This window comes from Quercus robur, chromosome 10 (assembly GCF_932294415.1).
Source record: "Quercus robur chromosome 10, dhQueRobu3.1, whole genome shotgun sequence".
In the NCBI taxonomy this organism is placed as follows: domain Eukaryota; kingdom Viridiplantae; phylum Streptophyta; class Magnoliopsida; order Fagales; family Fagaceae; genus Quercus; species Quercus robur.
Window position 1 is genome coordinate 49704904 of NC_065543.1, and position 22122 is coordinate 49727025.

Genomic DNA, 22122 nt, shown 5'->3' on the forward strand with positions numbered 1-22122 from the left:
TTGACTGTAATCTATTGACAGTAATCCTAGAAGGCTTAGGCCTCTAATTCTAGGATTACTGTCAATAAATTACAGTCAGGACGCTAATGGAAAGCCCATGCATTTTGCAATTTTAGCCCATAATATTTCTAGGTTTTCTAAAAGAAAGTGATATATCTATCTTATCAGTCAATATTGCAATTTTTTCTTTTAAGAAAATTGTAACATATTTAAACAAGATTTGAGCATGGAAAAAAATAGAAATTCAAGAAATAGGGATTAAGGACCTAGGAGTTATTAATAGAAATTCACATTAAGTTTTTTCAATTGTATGGGATGATATCAATGCTCTTCCCTTGCTCATTCTCTAGGTACTAGACAAATTTTTTTAAAGTTCTAGTAGTTACGACTTTGTAGGAAAAAAAGAGTTATGGTTCTTAAGATTTAGCCAACTAATTTTAGACTTTTGCAATTTTAATTAAAAAATGCTTTCTTATCATTACTAATGGACACATAGTTGTACAAAAAACCCTTTTTTTTTTGCAATAAGATTGAAGTTCTTTAGAAATGATAGCTATTGGTTTGGCCCTCTCCACCCTTTGCCTGACACTGTCAAACTTCTCTTCATTAATCCTGTAGAGGTGAAACATGGGATAACCTGCACATCACAATAACAAATTAATATCATGTAGCTCTAATTTATAAAAACTTAAATTTGGAAGGAAAAAAAACAACTGACAACAACAATAACAATAATAATAGTAGTAACAATAACAATAACAATAAAAAATAATAGAACTTTATGCTCAGATTTTTTTTTAATTTTTTTTTTTGGAAACAATATTCAAGAAGAATTAAACATTAATAATGATTATATCTAAATAATAGATACATCATAATTTGGTCTCAATTGATGAAAGTATATTACAATGGGCTAACCAAATATCACCCATCATCCAATGATTTCAATACTTTGTTTCTCATGCTTGTGTATGCAGCACTTGTGCTAGTATAATAACTAGTGCCAACAGAGAGTAGGTGCCCTAAAAAAAAGTCTATCCTTACCTCTCACACTACCGCACTTTTGTGAAAGATTAATAACTGTCTTTAATTGCTTTATTTCATCTCAATAACAATTAATCTCAAGAAGGGAAGGGTATGCAATCCTCTCTTGAATATCTATCATTTTTAAACCTATTAAAAGAAAGTTTTATCCTGCCAGTCAATATTGCATTTTCAACAGGTGTTACGTTTTTTTTTTTTTTTTTTTTTTTTTAAATCTTTGTCTTGCAACTAAACTTTCAAGTTCAATTTTTTTTTTCTCCAAACAAAAAGTTCAATTTTTTATTTAAAAAAATTATGACATAATAAATTACGTGCAGCTTTAATTTTCAAAAAACAAGCCTCATCAAGATCATTATTGCATTTTCTACGAGTTTTAAGTTTTCCTTCTCCTTCTTTTGTCTCTCTTATGACTTAGCTTCAATTTTTTATTTTAAAAAATTTGTGACATATGAAATTATGTGCAACTCTAATTTTTGAAAACCTACATTTAAAAATAATATAATAAATATTATTATTATTATTATTATCTATATATATAAAACCGAAACTTTTGAAACTCCCACAATTTTCCACATCAGCACAATATTTAAAAGAAAAAAAAAACTTTTCTAAAACATGACATTATTAAAAAGAAAAAAAAAACACCCAAAAATTTCAGGTAAAAAAAAATAGCCAAAAGCCTAAAACCCTAAAATTTCCTTCTACCCAAAACCAAAACCCGATTAAAAAAACACTCTCCCCTTTCAACACAAACACAGTAGCACATACTCATCAAACTCCCTCTCTTTCTCTTCACGCAGTCCCATCTCCTTCTTCAAACACACAATTTCCTCCATGCCTCTCTCTACATACATATTCCCCTGCCTCCGGTCTTTTTCCCTTCTCTACCTTCATTCCAAGCTTTCTTTTGTCATTCAAACCAATATCCTTTGTGAAGAACGGCCAGCCCATCAACATGAATCGATAACCTTCGTTGAAAATCTGTATCCTCTACAGGTGAGTTTCTATTTAATAATATATGTTTGCAATCCAATTTGGCTATCTTATTTGATTATTCTCTTTTTTATTTTATTTTATATATAAACGATCTTCCTTTTATTCAAAACATACAAAGTCTTTTGTATGTTATTCAAAATCTGATTTTGTTTGACAAATTCATCGACTTTCTTACTTTTTCTCTCTATAATTCTTTCTCTTTCTCATGTTTTGTTGGTATAATGGTTGAGAGAATGATATAAGAATTGATAACCTTTGTGAAAATAGGCCAACCGTAAGTGTTTGACAAAATGTCTCAATGATCTAAATAAAAAAAACAACAAATCCTTATGGCTGATAGGACTCAAATTCCCAAATCTTGATGGACTAGAATAAAAAATAAAAATAAAAAAAGAAAAAGAAAAAGGTAGTAGTAGTATGATAGGACTCTTTTAACCCAAGTAAGATGATTTGCATTAGAATATATGAATAGAAGATCATGAGAATAGAAAGATTTCATTGGATCATGCTGACAAAGGGAAACTTTTGCATCTCAAGAAATTTTTTTATGAAATTTTGGTTTGTGATAATTGGTTTTGGTTCAATAGGGGCCATATTTGAAGGCCGATTTGGGTTTGAATTTGAGATATTTCATCTGAACTTTGATTCTTTCAAATAACAATTCTTGATTCAAGTTTTGAATTAAAGCAACCTTTGCTTGGTTCTTTCCTATGCACCAAATCCTCTAAGCATTTGGCCTGAAATAATACGTATTTGACTGTATGTATATAAAACTAAATTATTTACATGTATTTACTATTTTTCGAATCCCAAGGGCTAGCATGGATGAATTTGCTTTCGATGGAATTTGCAATATCATGTTTGCATGTTGGTGAAGGAAAATTGTTCTATTAAAGGCTACCAACTTTTACAGACTACATTAACAAAGGCTTTGTTAACCATCAATGTTGGCCTGTTTTAGTTGTGTAATTGTTGCTCTCTTTATTGCGTCTGTCCTGCTTCTTTGTTATTGTTGTTGTTTTTGTGTTTTTTTTTTTTTTGTGTTTTTTTTTTTTTAAATGAAGTCTGAGTTTTTAGGCAAAAAAGTCCTTTGTAATAATTTATTTTGTATTTGTCCTACTTCATTTGCTTTGCTATGTTTTGGTGAGATGTGAAGGGTTAATGGTCCTCTGTTTTGTTCATTGGTATAGTTTTTGATTGTATAATATGTACTTACAAGTTACTTTTTTCTAATTCCTTAAAAGCTACCACTTGAAATGGCCAGAATGCTTCAACGGTTGCAGATGCAGCAATGAATGTAAGGTCCAAGTCTATCCACCTCTCAACCCAACTGATTGAGAAAGAGTTCATCAGCTTAATCTACTGTTGTTAATTAATATGGGATTTTTTTATAAGAGACACAAGAGGTATATTATAATATATATATATATATATATATATGTTGATGGTTAAATACAAGTACATTTCAAGTACAAGGAAGGCAAAAAGCCAGGTTCATGATTAAACATTCAAGGTACAAATACTTTCAAATTTATTAATCTATACAGGTAGGGATCCAAGATGATGTAATATTCTCTCCTTAATCAGCTTTGTATAGACAAACACAAAGAAAATTGGAAAGTCAAGATCAGAATATCAAGGATGTGGAATACAATCAACTCAAAAAATAATGATATTATTAGTTTAAATATGATTTTAATCTATGAGCAGGTTTGTTTTTCTTCTATAGCTTTTAATATTGTTCGATCATTATATATACCATGAACTCTATCTATATAAAATTGATGCACTTTACTTGCAGAATAATTCAATACATGCAATCATTTGAAATAATATAGCTAAAAAGTTCAAGCCTCTTTTGCAAGAAGGAAAATTGTATGAACTCTCTTATTTTCAAGTGGTTGATGGCTATGCATTGTATAGACCAGTAGACAATGACATCAAGATCATTAATTTTAGAATATTTTGTATCTCCAATTTAAACAATTTATGTGTTTAAATTCTCCACCTTTGTGACATTAAATAATTTTTTTTTTTAATGATTGGGAAGAGCACCAATCTATCTGCAATCAAAAGAAAAGGAGAATTAAATTGTGCGGATGGGTCTTTGAGTTTATTTCTACCCAAAATCAAATTAAAAGGTTTCTTTTTTTTTTTTTTTTTTTTTTTTGGAGAAAGAAGCTGACTTATTTTATTAACTTGAAACAATTACATCCAAATCTAAAATCGAAACAATATGCGATGGGACATCTTCCCATACTTGAAAATCTGGTATACGTAATGCATTTTTTGCCAGACTATGAGCACCCCTATTGCTGTTTCTCTTAACATGAGAATATGGCAATTGTTCAAAACTATTAGCAACCCTTTTCACATTGTCTACCAGCAAACCTATTGGAGATAAGCTACACTCTGTTGACTTCAGTGCTTTAATCTGATCGAGAGAATCTCCTTCAAGAGTAGCTCTTCGAAAACCCAATTCATGCACAAATGCCACTGCCTTCAGAGCAGCCAGCACCTCAACCTTGTCAGGCTTGTAAGCTTGATGAATTTTTTGTGAACAAGAAGCCAGCACAGCTCCATTATTATCCCGAATTGCCACTAATTCCGCCACTTGAAATTGATTTCCCTTGTAAAAATTTTTCAAGGCATTAATTGGATTAACTCCAATTGTGCGTGCTAGCTGGCTGGTAGACTTCAAATCGGGTGTAACAATCCTTGCCAATAATAACTCTTCATTATTATTTATATTTGCCAAAAACGTATCCTCCTGTAATACGTCCACCGAAATAGAAGGTGTATTAATTGAGTTGGACTTATTGCTAATTGGCGTGGACTTTGGTAGCACTAAATCCTCAATAATTGCAGGCATTGAAGCCCAATCCAGCTGCGTGGCTGAGGGCAGCATTAATGAGGGCGTTACTTCAGGAGTTGTAACTGAAGTAACGTTCATGTGCACCATGTCAGCATGGCCTTCCTCCATTGCTCTTACTGTGCTCCTCCCTACGTTCTCAGTCTCCGCCGTCTTCCTCCCCGTTAGGCAATACTGATTTCGCTCATAATACCCAGGTATCAGTGATTTCGTCCATATTAGTCGACGTCGAATGAGTAGTAGGTTCCTCACAAAAAGAAAAGTATTTCCCCAACCCCACAACAAAAACACCCCACTAGCTCCATGGATACTCTTGATATCCCTAGAGAGACAAAAGGACAATCCCAAAACAAAACACTCCTTCGTGTAGAAGGGACAAACAACTTCTACTGTTGAAGACAAGGAAGAAAATCCCCCTTTTCTTAGCAACAGAGAGACAAGGAGGAGAATCCCCTCCATAGTTCCCACTGTGGGAACAGAGAGGAGAATCCCCTCCTTCGACGACGTGCTCACATGAGTCATAAAAGGTTTCTGATCTTTGTTTTTTCTTTACTTTATAAATAAATATTATATTTGTATAATTAAAGTGTTGGAAGGCGGAAGTTTGAAAAGCACCATAAGAAAAATTGATAGGTCTGCGGTGGTTTATTATGTTTGGCTTGAAATAAATGCTTGTGTATTTTGTAGTAATTTCAAGTATGAGGCGGCATTAAGCCATTAAGGCCTTAGTTGAGTTTCCCATAATTGAGGGTTTTAGTTTGATTCTTCGTAAGTTTAGTTGTAGCAAAAAACACTTTAAAGTTGTCTTTCAATTTTTCAATTTATTTGAAATATTGATTAAGTAGTTCTTTAAATTTGTGTTTTATATGTTTTATGGATAATCGAGGATGTTAAAGATTAATTCTTCATTTTTTTTAAAACTTAAGATCGATTTCTATTTTTCATTATGTAAATTAATGTTTCATATCAAGATTAATATTTCATATTAAGGATAGGAACTATAAGACTAGAATCCTAATGTACAATCAAAGAGGAAGAGAAAAAGAATAGTTTACATCTTTATACACAATAGCTTTCCCATGCATCGCACGGGTTAGCGACTAGTTATTATTATTATTATTATTATTATTATTATTGTAGGGGTGATAGACCCAGGAGCCCATATTTATGTGTATATTGGGCCAGGGGCCCAACCCAAGGACGTTAAACAATCCGGGGACGGGTAAACACTTTCATAAGGATCTGTATTAGTAAGTGAAGAAGTGAAATCCGATTATAGCCATCTAGAAAGGTGGTCCAAGGAGAATACCTCCTAGGCTGAGCAAAGCTGAGGTTAGAGGGTGTGGTCTACCATCGGGAGTAACGTTCTGGATCATTCCATAGATGAGAATAAGTATCAGAAAGGCACAGGATAGAGGAAAGTCATGAAATATCTCAAGGGAAAATTGCTACCACCGCATTAAATACTCAGTAGCTGATTTTCTGGCTACATTTATGTAGAGAAGACTCCTAAACAATGCTATCTTGACTACCCTAACTCACAAAAGGCTTGAGAGGGTGTCCGATGGGACAAGTATTCAAGTGATGGCCTGGACAATCAACAAATGGAGGGTCAAGATCATCTGAAGGGATATATATATATATATATATAATGTAAGAAACCCTCCCTGGAGAGAGGATCGAGAAATTAAGAGAAAAATACTGTAACAATCAAGAACTGAATTTGTAATCAAATTTGAGAGAAATATATAACAACTGATCTTCTCGAACTGTACCAAGGACGATTTTCTTTAGTTTAAATCAGTCTATCTTCCTTTTCTTGTCATCTGAATCCACTTACTTGTTGTCCAACTCATTAAAGCCCAGTTTTCCAACTCGCTCTCTACAAATTCACTGTATTGGGCTTTTTGAGCCTAAGTTCACCCATCACTTGGGTAAGGGACCCAAATTGAGTCTTTACAATTATTATCATCATCATCATCATCATCATTATTATTATTAACAACAAAAACAACAATATAAAAATAAGAAAATATAACAACAATCACAACAAAAATAATGATAAAAATTTATTATTGTAGCGAAATATCTTAGTCACAATTCAAAGGGTTTGGTCTAGTACTTTACTTTAGTGACACCCAAAATTTCATAAAATTCATAAGGTTTAGATTCTTAGTTCAAAATTTTGGAACTACTCATAAAGGATTCTTTTTTGTAATTATCAAGTATGTGGGATGGAGACAAAGACTACACACCCGAGAATAATATGAATTTGATTCTCAAGGAACTATGAGGGAGAGAGAGAGATATTCTAATAGCCAAATAACTTGGGTTCACTTAATATTTTGAGGACATCCTTGGGCCTATGAAAATTCGTATTCCAAAAAAAATATATAAAGCCCAAAGTAAATTGTTTTAGCCCTTAAAACTGACAAAAGTCTGCCCAAAGTTTGTTAATTATGCCCGTGGAAATTAACACTTGAAGCTGCTGACTTTTGCTCTTGTAATTTCTCTCATGTTAAACGTTCTGGCAATTTAATTACCCATTTTCTTACTATACTATGTAACGTACCTGAAGATATGGCTCCTCTTGTAACGAGTGATGCTGTGTAATTTTTTTCAGTTCTATTCAATGACGTAGGCCTGCGGGTTTGGATTCTCAAACAAAAACAACAAAAAACAAAAAACAAAAAACAAAAAAAGTTATTGTTCCGGAGTTCAACCCAAAGAGTCTGCAATTCATCAAGGTAGATCAGTAGACCAAAAAAAGAAGGTGAGAAATTGGCTAATCTTGGCCCCAATGCTATCAGCGCCAAGGCCCACTGCCGCGAACAACAAGGTCACAAGACCACCTGATGAAATTGGCCAACTCGGGCCAACAAAAATTGGTACTAGCCAACCAAGGCCCAAGGCTGGGTTTTTTTGTCAATGACCAAAAATTTAAAAAGGAAGGATAAATAGCAAATTACACCATAAAGTTTGAGGGTATTTAAATTTTACATCCTAAAATTTTAGAATTTGAACTTTACCTTCCTAAAGTTTGAGGATGTTTAGATTTTACACCCTAACGTTTTAAAATTTGGATTTTACCCCCTATATTTTAGGGGTGTGTAGATTTTATATCCTAAAGTTTCAGAATTTGAAAGTGTAAAATCTAAATACTCACAAACTTTAGAGGATAAAATTCAAATTTTGAAACATCAAGATGTAAAATCCAAACACTCCCAAATTTCAGAGGGTAAATTCCAAATTCTAAAACTTCAAGATGTAAAATCCAAATACCCTCAAACTTTAGGGGTGTAATTTGTAATTTAACCAAAAAGGAAAATCCTTTTATAGAGTTGGGTTAGGACCTGCCGTTTTGGGATTAATTTGGGTTTAAGGATCAAGCCTAATCTTGATACAGTAAGTTTGGATTTTACTACCATCACACCTACAGGAAAAAATAAAAACCCATCAAAATTAGGCCTAGGCAGCTTCATTTAAGTTGTAAGAGTACTAGCACCAGTCAAACCCAAGTTTAGCCAAAAATATTACTAAAATCATTCAAAAACCACTTGCATTAGGCTCTCAATGGTTTGTAAAAAAAAAGTAAACTATGAACAGTGTCTCAATGGGTGTGTAGCAAGGGCCCAGCCCACGTCATCTATTGGGGGTCTAGTTAAATTACTATTGGGCCAGTGCAGTCCTTGAACTGTTATCCATTCGGGGTCCAGTTCTTTACTTTTCTACATTCCTTGATCATGAAAAAAAAAATGCCTTCTTTAAATTTCTTTTTTTCTTTTTTTTTTTTTAAAAAAAAAGAAAAAAAGAAAGGGGATTACAAAACTATTAGACCAAAAAACAAAAACTTATTTCAGTTCCATTTTGTTACAAATGGAAATCAAAGTAAATATCCACATGGCTTAATATGAGAGCCAAAATTTCAAAATTGCCCTTGTTAACTTAGTTTTGACAAAGTTTGATCAACTGCCAAACGAATTCCAAAAAAAAAAAAAAAAAAAAAAAAAAACTTTGATCACTAAATTCCATCATATTAAACCCAAACTCATCTTCTGAAACTCTTTTGACTAAGTTTGACCAAAGTTTGACAAAAAATCTAACCGTCCGTTTGTGCCAAAATCAGTCCCAATTGAAAGACCATAAAGCTTCCTGCAAAATGATTGCTTATAGGCTTAAATTAGACTTAAGATGAGCAAGATGTCGCAAAAGCAATGAGAAACTAGCTAAAACACTTGGCCAATTCAAAAAAGTGACATAAAGCTTGTTATGATTTAATCATGAATAAATCATAAACGAAAGAGATTAAATTGGTACGAGTTGGAAAGTTCTAGTAATAAACTTTGTTTTGGCATGCTCTAAGAACTAAAATTTCACACGAGTGAAGAGGAATAAGTGAATAACAACAAACACCAAAATGAGATTATTGAACAAAAACTTGTGTTTGTACGATTTTTCAACTAACCAAACATGTTTTTCACTTTGAAAACACAATAAATCGTTTTTCTCTCTCTCTCTCTCTCTCTCTCTCTCTCTCTTAAAAACAAGTTTTTAAAAACATAAAACAAGAACAATTATCAAATATTACCTTAATTTCATTCAATTTTTTTCATTACTTAAATACATTTCATTCCTTTATAATTTACTTTATCCCTTCCAAAACATTCATTTATTATGAAAATTTCACCAAAACTTCTATAATGCCTGTAGTATTTAAGTAAGAACAAAGTTTAACTACAAAATTGATTGTAATCTTAAACTACAACTTTACTCAATATTTTCTTGTTGGAGGTGAATTTAGAGAATTTTACCATTGGATTACATCTTCTTCTTATATCCTTCATACTTGCAAAATTTCTAAAAAATTAAAGATCAATAACTTGCCATCAATAAATTGTTTAAATTGTTAGTTTTTGTAATTTAAAATTATATATAAAATATAAGCTTATAGATCATATAATATATAATATTCAATTGACACAAAATTTGACGTGTGTATTAAGAGTGTAAAGAACATATAATTCAATAGTTAGATTTTCAAAATATATAGTAATATTTATTTTATTGAGTAAGATTGTAGTCTTAGGCTACAATCAATTTTGTAGCTAAATTTTGTCCTTTTAGTAAAATACAATATAGACATTCAATGTTCCCCCCCCCCCCCCCCCCCCAATCAGCTGTACAAATAGCATTCTTATTGTTTTATCTTGTGTTGTGTCTTTCTCATGCTATTTAGAGCTTTAGAGCATTAGTATCCGAGTGTGTAGAACTCCCAAATTGCTAATTTAGTCACCAAAACAACAACAAAAAGACAAGCTACATCTAGATTGTTATACTTTAAAAAAAATATAGACACTTGGTACAATAAACTCTTACGAGCATTCACATCAAAGGTGTTAAAAAATTTAGTTTTAGCATTTCAAAAAACTACTTTATTTATTTTATCACCCTACTTTACAATACACCCTACATCAAATCTTTTATTTTTATGTACAACCCATTAAGTAATATAAACAATCCAACATATTAATAAAAATCATTTAAAAAAAAAAAAGTTGCTACAGTGAACTCTAATTTATATGAGTCCACTATAGCTGAATATTAAAATTTTGTTGATATAACACTTTTGATGTAGCATGATTTTTATGGTTTGAGGTGTTAAAATGGCTTTTGAGTGATGTAAGGACACGATTTGTAACGACCCGTAACAGAGTTGGGTTCGCACGTAAAAGGGCCTAAACAATATGATTTATAGAGCGTGGGTTTGAAAGGCTAGGCCTTAGTCACCAAACGACGGGTTTGTTGTGGTGTTCATACATGATTTAGATCGTGTTCGCCCTGGGAGTCTTTCTCCTGGAGGTGGGCTGGGAGGCTCTGATTTTTTACCATTTTTTCCAGCCTCTTTCCCCGGATTGCTCATTTTTCCTTTTATACTAGCCTGTCTTCCTTATCCAACGTCCACGTGTGGGGTTTGATTTTCCAAGACTGATACTTGTCCCATCAGCCCATACCCAGAGTGGTTGGGGGTGGTTGTAAAAGCTGAAGGGTATGGCTCTGTCAAGTGCAGAGTATTGAATGATAGTAAGTGCAGCTTTCCCTTTGTCCTTGGTCGTTAAACTATCCAGGGTGTCCTTCCCTATTGACATAGATATTTTTAGATTTTTTCCAGACTGTTTCCGTTCCGTTTTTGTCCTTCCTTCCAGGGGGACCTCGGACATGCCGAGGACTGAATCGTCCTCGGCTGTGTCCTAGGACTATCTTGTACTTGTATTACCTATTCTTGGCTATAACCTTCCTCGGCTCGGGTCTTAGGCCCCAATGAATAAATGGGCCAGGGCCACAGATTATCGGGCCCTACAATAGCCCCTCAAAATCCTGCTGTCCGACCTCTTGGTCAAAGAGGAGGGTTTTGGTAATGCCAAGCCTTTATTACGGCTCGTTTAACTCTGCCCTTCATTAATATTGGTATCTCTTCATCTACCCAGGAATCATACCGGGCTACGAGACATTCCTTATGAATTCATTCACAATGCGTTTCTGCTGTTTCGTTATCCAAAACGCGCCTTTAATGATTTCCTTTTACGAGACCATTTAAATTCAACGGTATTTGACGGTGTGGGGAAGTGGAACGGGTATATTCTAGTTTACAGGTTTTCTTGGAAATCTGGACAGATTAAATACCTCTCGTTTTGCCCTTCATATAAGAAGAAAGGCATGAGGTTGTTTCTTTCGTATAGAGACCCTTTTAATCATTCTGAAACCAGAAACCCTTAGCCACCTCCAGAGTTTACTTTATCTGCTAGTTACACCTTAAATTGTGATACGTTCAAGATAGGAGTGAGTAATGAAGGAACCATACCCTTCTCAGAAATACCATGTTCTTATGAAGCTAAAAATGGCTCGGTCAGGGCAGGGATGGCAGAGACTCAAGATACTTCTCACCCTCCTTTCAGCCAAAATCCGAAGCAGGGGCTCGTCGCGTCAAACTTTCGGCGCGACTGAGCTGGGGTCACCCATTATCAATACCAGCCACTCTCTCGTGAGCATAGCTAAGTGCCCCTGCTTCTTCCTCTTTTCGTTCACTGGTGCCTCCTTTTACCTCTCTTTCTTCTTCTTTTCACCACCAGATCCATCCTAGTGCTTTTCCTTCTTCCTCTTATTCTCCTCCTTCTTTCTCTTCTTCTCCTCCTTCTTTCTCTAAAGAAGGTTCTCCTCTCAATATGGGCGCTATTGGGGCAGAGTTTGGAAGGACTACGGAGACGAGTGTAAAAAGACCTCTAACTGTTTATTTGTCTTATTGTTGTTGTTGTTGTTGTTGTTGTTGTTGTTGTTTTGTTTTTTTTTTTTTTTTTTTTTTTTTTTTTTATTGTTTTTGTAATCCACCTTCTGTATAGGCTTGTTTAAGCCCTTCTTTGTACGTTGTAATACCTCTTTATATTAATAAAAGTCGTTATTGCTTTATTTCACATGTTCTATCTCTTTATTTCTGAAATGGTTATGCCGTGAATAGACATACTATCTTGTGAATTCTTTTTATTTTTACACTTTGATCGATTCCTAGGACCGAAAACCCCACTAATAAAAAGAGCTTGCTCCGTGCTTATCGAAGTTAGTCGGCGTAAGAATGCCGATTTGAACAAATGACACTTAAGGCAGAAATCCTTACCAGGAAAAAGAAAAGTATATTATGATGGGTTTATTAGAGTTATCTGGCGTAATAATGCCGACCCAAGAAAATGATACTTAGGGCTGAAAATCCTTACTAAAGATAAAAGATACTATTATAAACGTATTGGAGGTATTGTATACAAAAAGACCGACCTGAAAATGGGTTGCATGCCCCAAACTTAAACAAGGTGATGGCGGAATGCCCGATGCCGTGTAGGAAATAATCACCCGAGGATACCCAAAATGAACAGCACCTGCAGGTTGCTGAATAATAAGGCGTTTTGCCATCTTCCTAATAACTTTCGTAGCCTTAACCTTTTTCTGGTGTTTGGTCCGAGGACTGAGTAACTCAAAATTCTCCTTGAGTAGTTGGTTTCCCCATAGGTTTGAGTCCGAGGACCATGCAATACCTTGGTTCTGTCCAAAACTTGATAGATATTGATAAGTAGTTGGTTTCCCCATAGGTTTGAGTCCGAGGACTATGCAATACCCTGGTTCTGTCAAAAACTTGATAGATATTACTTACTCAGTTTTCCTTCCAAGTAGTTGGTTTCCCCATAGGTTTGAGTTCGAGAACCATACAATACCTTGATTCTGTTCAAAACTTGATTTTGATAAGTAGTTGGTTTCCCCATAGGTTTGAGTCCGAGGACCATGCAATACCTTGATTCTGTCAAAAACTTGATTTTGATAAGTAGTTGGTTTCCCCATAGGTTTGAGTCCGAGGATCATGCAATACCTTGGTTCTGTCCAAAACTTGATTTTGATAAGTAGTTGGTTTCCCCATAGGTTTGAGTCTGAGGACCATGCAATACCTTGTTTCTGTCCAAAACTTGATTTTGATAAGTAGTTGGTTTCCCCATAGGTTTGAGTCCGAGGACCATGCAATACCTTGGTTCTGTCCAAAACTTGATTTTGATAAGTAGTTGGTTTCCCTATAGGTTTGAGTTCGAGGACCATGCAATACCTTGGTTCTGTCCAAAACTTGATTTTGATAAGTAGTTGGTTTCCCCATAGGTTTCCTCATAGGTTTGAGTCCGAGGACCATGCAATACCTTGGTTCTGTCCAAAACTTGATTTTGATAAGTAGTTGGGGGAATTAACCCCTCGGCTATGGCATGAGGCCTTGGTTTTAGGGGAATTAGCTACTCGGCCAAGCCCCTAGAAACATCTATGCGGCTAACGCTTCAAAGCATAGCCCCTAGTAAAGAAACATAGCCCCTAGTGGAACTTTACGCTAGAACACTACAACCGGCTGTTAGAAATGACAAGGGAACTGCCTCGATTTACCGCCTATGCCAACACACAAGCCTTTCCCACAGACGGCGCCAATTGTAAGGACACGATTTGTAACGACCCGTAACAGGGTTGGGTTCGCACGTAAAAGGGCCCAAACAATATGATTTATAGAGCGTGGGTTTGAAAGGCTAGGCCTTAGTCACCAGACGGCGGGTTTGTCGTGGTGTTCATACATGATTTAGATCGTGTTCGCCCTGGGAGTCTTTCTCCTGGAGGCGGGCTGGGAGGCTCTGGTTTTTGGCCATTTTTCCCAGCCTCTTTCCCCAGATTGCTCATTTTTCCTTTTATACTAGCCTGTCTTCCTTATCCAACGTCCACGTGTGGGGTTCGATTTTCCAAGACTGATACTTGTCCCATCAGCCCATACCCAGAGTGGTTGGGGGTGGTTGTAAAAGCTGAAGAGTATGGCTCTGTCAAGTGCAGAGTATTGAATGACAGTAAGTGCAGCTTTCCCTTTGTCCTTGGTCGTTAAACTATCCAGGGTGTCCTTCCCTATTGACATAAATATTTTTAGATTTTTTCCAGACTGTTTCCGTTCCGTTTTTGTCCTTCCTTCCAGGGGGACCTCGGATGCCGAGGACTGAATCGTCCTCGGCTGTGTCCCAGGACTATCTTGTACTTGTATTACCTATCCTTGGCTATAACCTTCCTCGGCTCGGGCCTTGGGCCCCAATGAATAAATGGGACAGGGCCACAGATTATCGGGCCCTACAAGTGGTTTTACTCTATTGTAAATGCTCTTATAGAACTGACTATAACAACTTCTACTTTTATATTCTCTCTTTCTCTCTCTCCTTGCTGAATTTGTTGGGATTTAAGGGTTTTGTTTGAGGTGTTTTGGGTTTGAATCAATGTTATTTTTAGGATTGGATCGATGGGTTTTGTGCTGGCTGTGTTCATGATGGGTGTTGCTAGGTTGTTTTGGATGAAGAGAGAGAAAGAGTTAGAGAGGAAGAGAGAGAAAAGAATAAATAAATTAATAGCGTTGGCTGAGATGTGAAAAAATAAGAAATGAGATGTTTGAGCATTAGCATTAGGGGTTTTAAAACCCCCAAAATGCTATTTTATACCATCAACCTACAAATATTGAACATTATCTGGAGTGGTAGTTGTAAAATATTTTACAACTCTACTACAGTACCATCTTATTTATAACACCGTAACAAGATGGTATTTTTTTAAAAATAATATTTTATTGGGTTTTAGGTTTTATTTGGGTATTACTATTTTATTATATAGATAAATTATTTTAATATGTTGTATGATAAAATAAAATTTTGTTGTTGGTTGTATTACAAAATGGTGTGGTATTAATAGATAAAGTTGCTTTTAAGATGATAAAATGAGATATTTTTTAAAAAACGGATGCTAATGCAGGTGAATTATAAAATGGTATGCTAAATAGATAATAAAATAATTTTTTAGAGCGTAAAATGAGAATTTTTTAGAACCCTAGATGTAAATGCTCTTAGAATAGCATCAGGGGTTTTTTTTTTTTTTTTGGTGGATAATTACACGACAGCATCAGCTAGTAGTCAAAGCACACAAATGTACGACATAATTACATTTGCGGTCAACATTGCCTTGGAGACCAAATTTAGCTTACAGGTCTACCACACCTAGAATTAGCACGCACAGGCAATGGCAGTCCTGAAAATTTTACCAGTGTTAGTGAAGATTTTAATTTTTTGACAATCATTAGTGAAGATTTTATCTTTGCTAAGTTACTTGGAATTCTTCTCATCAACATAGGTCGTTGATCACATCACTATTATATTCCAGCATGCTCGTGAAACGCACTAACATCCCCAGAAAAAAAATTATAGCAACATTACTTTCCATAAGTGGGGCAAATAAAATAAACCAAAGAGCAATAAATCAGGACACATTTGTTGACTAATTTTCAACGACTCCCATGTACCGAAGTGTGGTTTTTTTCCAGTGCGTGTGTGTTGAGATGTTTCTTGTGAACAGCTTGTGTAGATATTGTGTTCAATGTTTTTTTATTTCAGAACCAAAGGTTGTCACGAAGAGTGTACTAAGTTTAGAATAACAAATTAAAATTTTGCACTTGAGGGGCAGATTGTTGATTATGCAAATGTAAATGCCAGCAAGAGTATTGTGGCCTAGTAATACTGTTAAGTCTTTAGGGAGAATCTGAATTCAAATCCCCCTCCCCCAATGATGGTTCAAAAAAAAAAAAAAAGGTAGTACAAATCTCATATGGAGGGAAAGTTTTTTGAGAAACTAATATAATATAATTGGAGGCAAACACATAAGACTTAAGTTTTCGATAATGTGGTGTCCAATATCTTAACTGATTGGTCCCTTCCAACCAAATGGATTTATCACTAGAAGCATAACAAATTATTGAAAAGGTACTAGAATAAGGGAATCAGGAAAAAAAAATGTACATATCATACCAGCAAAACCCGAACAAAGGGACAAAACAGAAGAGCATTGGCCCTTGGGCATCAGCCTGCCACCAAAACATAGCAGAGCAGATGAAGCCATCAACTTTTTCTCACATAGTTGTGTCCAGAGGTGGATCGACTTGGAGCTTACATTCATCCCTCAACTGCAGCTGTGGTAGCACTCTTTTCAATAGAGAACATGGATGTAAAACTTCCACATCCTGCAAGCCAGTTAAGGACCACAGTTCGACTGGGGGCCGACAAACAAACAGGCAACGCTTGATGACCAAACGTTGAAGGCTTGGCATTGCACCTTCCGCCATAGTCCATTGTAAAACATGCATACGTACCATTTTAAGGACTTCAAGTTTACTAAAACTGCTTTCATTCAAATTGAGTCTGATGTCCTTGACATGATCGCCCCTTGCTGGTACAGCTTTGAGTATTTGAAGGTTGGTAAGGCAACCCAACACTCTCATGGTGGCTTCTGATAAGTCTACGTCTACCAAGGTTATCTTTGTGAGTGACAATTGAAATGAAATTGGACTTGAAAGCTTGAAATTTTTATAAATCTTCAAAGTTTGCAGCTCATTCAAGGGACGTAGGCTTGACAAAAGCTCTGAATCCACCTCTTTTACAGAAAACAATCCTAATTTTCTTACATTAGGAAACCTGGCAAAGAGACTCTCACTGTCTTGATTTATAGCAATACCAGTAAGGACTTGAAGATTGGGTAAAGCTTCTTTTTTTCCAGGTCTTGGTAGATATATTGGCCCATCCATGCACAAATGTCTTAATTTTTGTAACTTCCATATCCACTTTGGCAAGCATGGTATTTTAGATTTCCCCCCTTCTTTTGCTGACTCAAAATTTCTCATGTCCAGAGTCTCTAGATTGCAAAGGTTGCATATTGATTCTGGAATGACTTGAAGCTTATCAGATCGAATGCTCAAGTACCTTAAAAGGATCATATTTTCAATACTTTTTGGGATTAAGCAACAAATGCCCATATTTCTAAGGTCTACCACCCGAACCAACTTGTTACTTTCCCATAGTTTATCAAGAGGATGCTTGAGCCCAGCAACCCCCCCAAAGCCTATTAAAGAACGAATATTTGAAGGCTCGCAATGGTTGGAAGAAGTGTATAGACGGTTGGCAAGGTGGACGGAAATCCTACGTGATTTGCTCATGGGTGAAAGGTTAACATCTGAACGAACCTCAAGAAATCTCTCTTCAGTGCTCTCCGATATACAGAGGTCTCGTAGAAGATCATGAATACGACATGTTTTGACTCCTCCATCTATCCTTTTCGTTGCCACTTGAATCAAGCTCCGATCAATGAGTTCCTCCAAGTAGTCCTCAGCAACATCCTCTTTTTTTCTCATTCCAGTTTGCTGTATGAATCCCTCAGCTATCCAAAGTTGGATCAATTGCCTCATAGGTATCTCAAAGTCTTCTGGGTAGATACCAAAATATAAAAAGCATGGTTTCAACTCTAGGGGTAAGTGGTCGTAGCTTAGAGCCAATATGTCTCCGCAAGATGATCTATCCTGAGCCAGATACCAATTGACATGTCCAGCGAATTTTGACCATGTTCGAAGAGTTTTCTCCTTTTTCGCCAAAAGACCCCCCAATACCACTATAGCAAGTGGTAAACCATGGCAACTTTCCACAAGTTGTTTCCCTATAATTTCAAGTTCTGGAGGACATGTACCTCCCCAGAACGTCTTCTTACAGAATAGATCCCAACTTTTATCTTGTTCAAGAAATGGGAGTTCATACGGGGCACTCTTTGAATGTAATGCTACTTCTTTTATTCTGCTAGTGATCAATAGTCTACTTCCATTCAGATCATTAGGAAAGGCAGTACTTACCTCATCCCATAGTTTAGTTGTCCAGACGTCGTCCATGACAAGTAGGTACTTCTTGTCTTTCAAGCATTTGTGCAACACAGTTTTCAATTCATCGTCATCCATATCTTCCCATCCTTCTCCATTCTTTTTGTAAATATCTTTCACGAAATCTGACAATGAACTTTTCAAATGATGGTCTTGTATGTGTTCCAAGAATCCAAATAATTCCATTCTAAATTCTTCATCACTCTTTTCCTCAATATCTTTCAAGTTTTCGACTAGTGTCCCTTTCAGCATATCTTTATTCGCGCTATACTTAGCTTTCAAACCATGGAGTAATTCCTCTTTCAATTCAGCTTTTAAGATAAATTTTTTCAGCTTTGGCATTGGAGCCACGCCCTTCAAAATTTCAAGCAACAGGTCTCTAACTTTATATTCTTGAGAGACATAAACCCATCCGCGGAAATCAAAGTAGCTCTTGACATCATTGTTGTTGTAGATCTTCCTAGCAAGAGTGGTCTTACCCAAGCCACCCATGCCTATGATTGATACAACATTAAGTTGACTCCCTTCAATAAGTTGCTTCAACAATGCCTCTGTGTCATGACCAAAGCCTACCACGTGATCTTCCTCTACGTATCTCCTGCGCCTGTGAAGTATCTCCGCTGCTTCTGTAGTTGCTCCAGATGATTCAACTATTTCTATGCCGTACTTGCTCATATTGTTGTTAATTTCGTTCATGACATTCTTGATGCTCTCTATCTTGTTTGCGACCTTGTGAAGCGCACTTGCTCTGTCATAGGAATGGATTACCTTCTCCAGAATGTTTCTTTTCCTGTGCTCTGTCACCGTCACGATGAATGTATCAATAACATCCTCAGCCTCGTAGGCTACGTCCCTGATTTGACTGACTAGCTCCTTCACCAAATTGTCATGTCGATTCCCTGCAGTCTTTTGGAGGAAGATGTTGATCAGAGACAGATCGTTCTTAAGTAACCTGACTTGATCTTCTACTCCATATAGCAATTTTGCTTCTTGGGTGAGCAACTGAGTCAAATTCTCCAATAGGAACGTCACAACATTGTCTGCCATATTTACTTATTTCCCCTCCCTTGTGGGTAAACACTAAAAACTTCTATAAGACTAACTAGCCACACCACCAACCACAACAACAATAATCACCACCACCACGCCATTACCATGCCACACTCAACAACAACCAACAAAACCCAATAACATTAAATCACAACTCAACCACCACCCAGAAACAGCAAAACGCACCCAAATCCACCACCAACCACCAAGGAACCACTGCCACACAGTTAAAATCGCACCCAACAACCACAAAAATTCACAACACCCAAACCCATCAACCACCACGTCTGAAGCAAGCCACGAGCGACAAACACTGTGACCAGACCGCAAACCAAGAACTAAACCATGAAACAAGGCACAAAGCAAACCCAGATCGGAACCACGAACCACTGCCACCCTAACCTAAATTGGGAAGAAAACCCAACAAAAATTAACCCATGAAGCCCATGAATTTAGAACAAACACCATGATCCACTCCCAACAAACCCAATCAACCAAAAACCCAAAAATCTAAGACCAGCGACAAAAGCCAAATGCGAAGAGAGAGAGAGAGAGAGAGAGAGAGAGAGAGAGAGAGAGAGAGAGAGCTGCAAAGAAGAGAAAGAGAACTCAAGCCACCGTGCCGCCGCCTTGGACCTGATCTGATCAGGCCGATGGGTTCACGATCAGCCGATGGCTTTCAGGTGGATGGGTTCAGAGGCGATGGTTTTCCGGATGTGCTCTGCGATTTGGGTGTTGTCTGGTTATGCGTTTGGCTGAAACGGTGTGGCATCATTAAGGGTTTTTTTTTTTTTTTTTTTTTTTTCCAAGAAAGCTCAATAACTTAAGAAACTAACTACTCTTTATTCAACCATAAAAAAAACTTTACCAGTTGATTTGACAAAAAATATATAAATAAATAAACAATGATTTATCACTTAATTACAAAAAGTGAATTGCTCAAGGTGTAAAATCAAATTTGCGAAACTTTAAAATATAAAATTTAAACAATTCTAAATTTTAGGAGTATACTTTGTAATCCGTCCTTTTTTAATAAGATTTATTTTAGGTTATTTTAATGAGTGGTGCCCTAAAAAGTAAGAGATGAGATTTTAATGAGTGATGTGTTTAAGTAACAAAAAATTATCATAGTTTTTGAGTGGAGTTGTGATGTGCATTTATATTAAAACTCATTTTCCTTTCTCCTGTGTGTTTGTTTCTCAAAAAAAAAACAAAAATAGTATTTTGGCGTCCTAATAAAGTAAATTTCTTTTGCATACCAGATTTTAATGCTCTTATTGATAGAATATCGTAGTGTAGAGTTTTATATGATACAAACTTTTATTTCATGAAACTACATAAAAATGTATAGAAAGTAAAAGGCGAGACTGCGAGAGTAAAAAATAAAAGTAAAAAGCTAGATTGTATAGGATAGCATAAGGCTAAAATTTTGCTCAACCAGTCTCAAAAGTTCACCCAAATCTATGTATGCATTCATTGTGCATAATGCATTGTTGGCTTGTTGCTATGGTAACCATGGGTATAAGCATGGGCACTTTAGCCATGCATTTCATATTTTATTATTTCTTTGCATATCTCTAAGACTAAAGAAAATTGTTGATGGTGGTTAAGGTGTGTGAAGAGAGAGAGAAACAAACTTTTTTATTATTTATTTTAAAGAAATATAGTTTAGAATAGAAAATGTTATGTGAGTGTTTTTGAAAAGTGATTAGATAAAATAGAAATAATATGTTCTTATACTAAAATAATCCTAATTTTTGCAAGAAATTAATGTGAATGATCTAAGCTTGCTGTTCAATTTCTTGTTTAAGACATTCCATAGTATCACGTTGAAGAATAATATTAAAGTTGTTGTGTAATTGTGTGTGATGATTGAATGATGAACAGAAGCATAAAAGAGAGAGCACACACAAAGGTCTACATGGTTCAGCCTAAGGACCTATGTCCACAATGAAAAAGCATTTGACGACTATATATTATATTAAACACTTATGTTATAATGAACTTAATATAGGGTTTATATACTAGAAAATACTTAAGTAAACATAGGTTAACTATAAACTAACATATAGTTAATATGCTTGTTCTACAAGTACATGAACTTACAATTGGTTTTGGCCACTTAAGCAAAAAATACCCTCCTCCCCTGTCATTGAATTATTTTTGAAACTTCCTCTTAATCTTGGAATCACATCTAATAATTGTTACTAAACTAGAAGCTGTTAGATATGGTCTTATTTTGGCATGAAATTTGGGATTTAAATTTATTAATCTTTAAACTGATTCCACTTTGGTTATTCTATGGCTAACAAAAGTTGGTGTTTATGCATCGGGAAATGTTAGGGACATCGAATTTCTCACAACTTTGTGCTATAACTCGCCATGTGTCGAGTTGTGATTGATAAGAGTGTGTTTTCACATGACTCACTATCATATCCTTACCAATTATAACCGTCACATAACAAGTTGTGATACAAAATCATATCAAATTATACGTCCTTAACATTATTCTTATGCGCCAGATCTTACTTCTTAATCGATGACTGCATACCTTAATCCAGGTCCACACGTTTCAAACATTCCACGGTTACGCGTAGAAATAAGTTAATAACAGTGCAAAGAAAATTTACCTCCCAAAAAAAAAAAAGGGTGCAAAAAAAGTTTTTCTTATCAAGGGTCTAATAGTCACTTTGGAGAGTGAAGACAAAAATTCTTAGCTGAAAAGGTTATGTAATAACCTGGCTTTTGTTTGCCGATTTTTTTTTTTTTTTTTTTTCAATTAAGATCATTTATTATTTTATTTTCTAAATTTTATTAAAAATTTATCTATTATCTTTAAGAAGTTTATTTTTTTCATTCTAAACTGTTGAAAAGTTTGTCT

General features: G+C 35.4%; 1 protein-coding gene across 1 annotated transcript; it reads right to left on the reverse strand.

Moving 5' to 3' along the window:
- Window positions 1-16403: 16403 nt before the first annotated feature.
- Window positions 16404-19238, reverse strand: LOC126704296 (putative inactive disease susceptibility protein LOV1). The gene has a single exon (XM_050403296.1). The coding sequence runs from the start codon at window positions 19236-19238 to the stop codon at window positions 16404-16406; it is 2835 nt and encodes a 944-aa protein (XP_050259253.1).
- Window positions 19239-22122: the final 2884 nt, after the last annotated feature.

Coding starts and splice junctions, on each gene's coding strand:
- LOC126704296 (XM_050403296.1), bottom strand. CDS start 19,238: ATGGCAGACAATGTTGTGACGTTCCTATTGGAGAATTTGACTCAGTTG.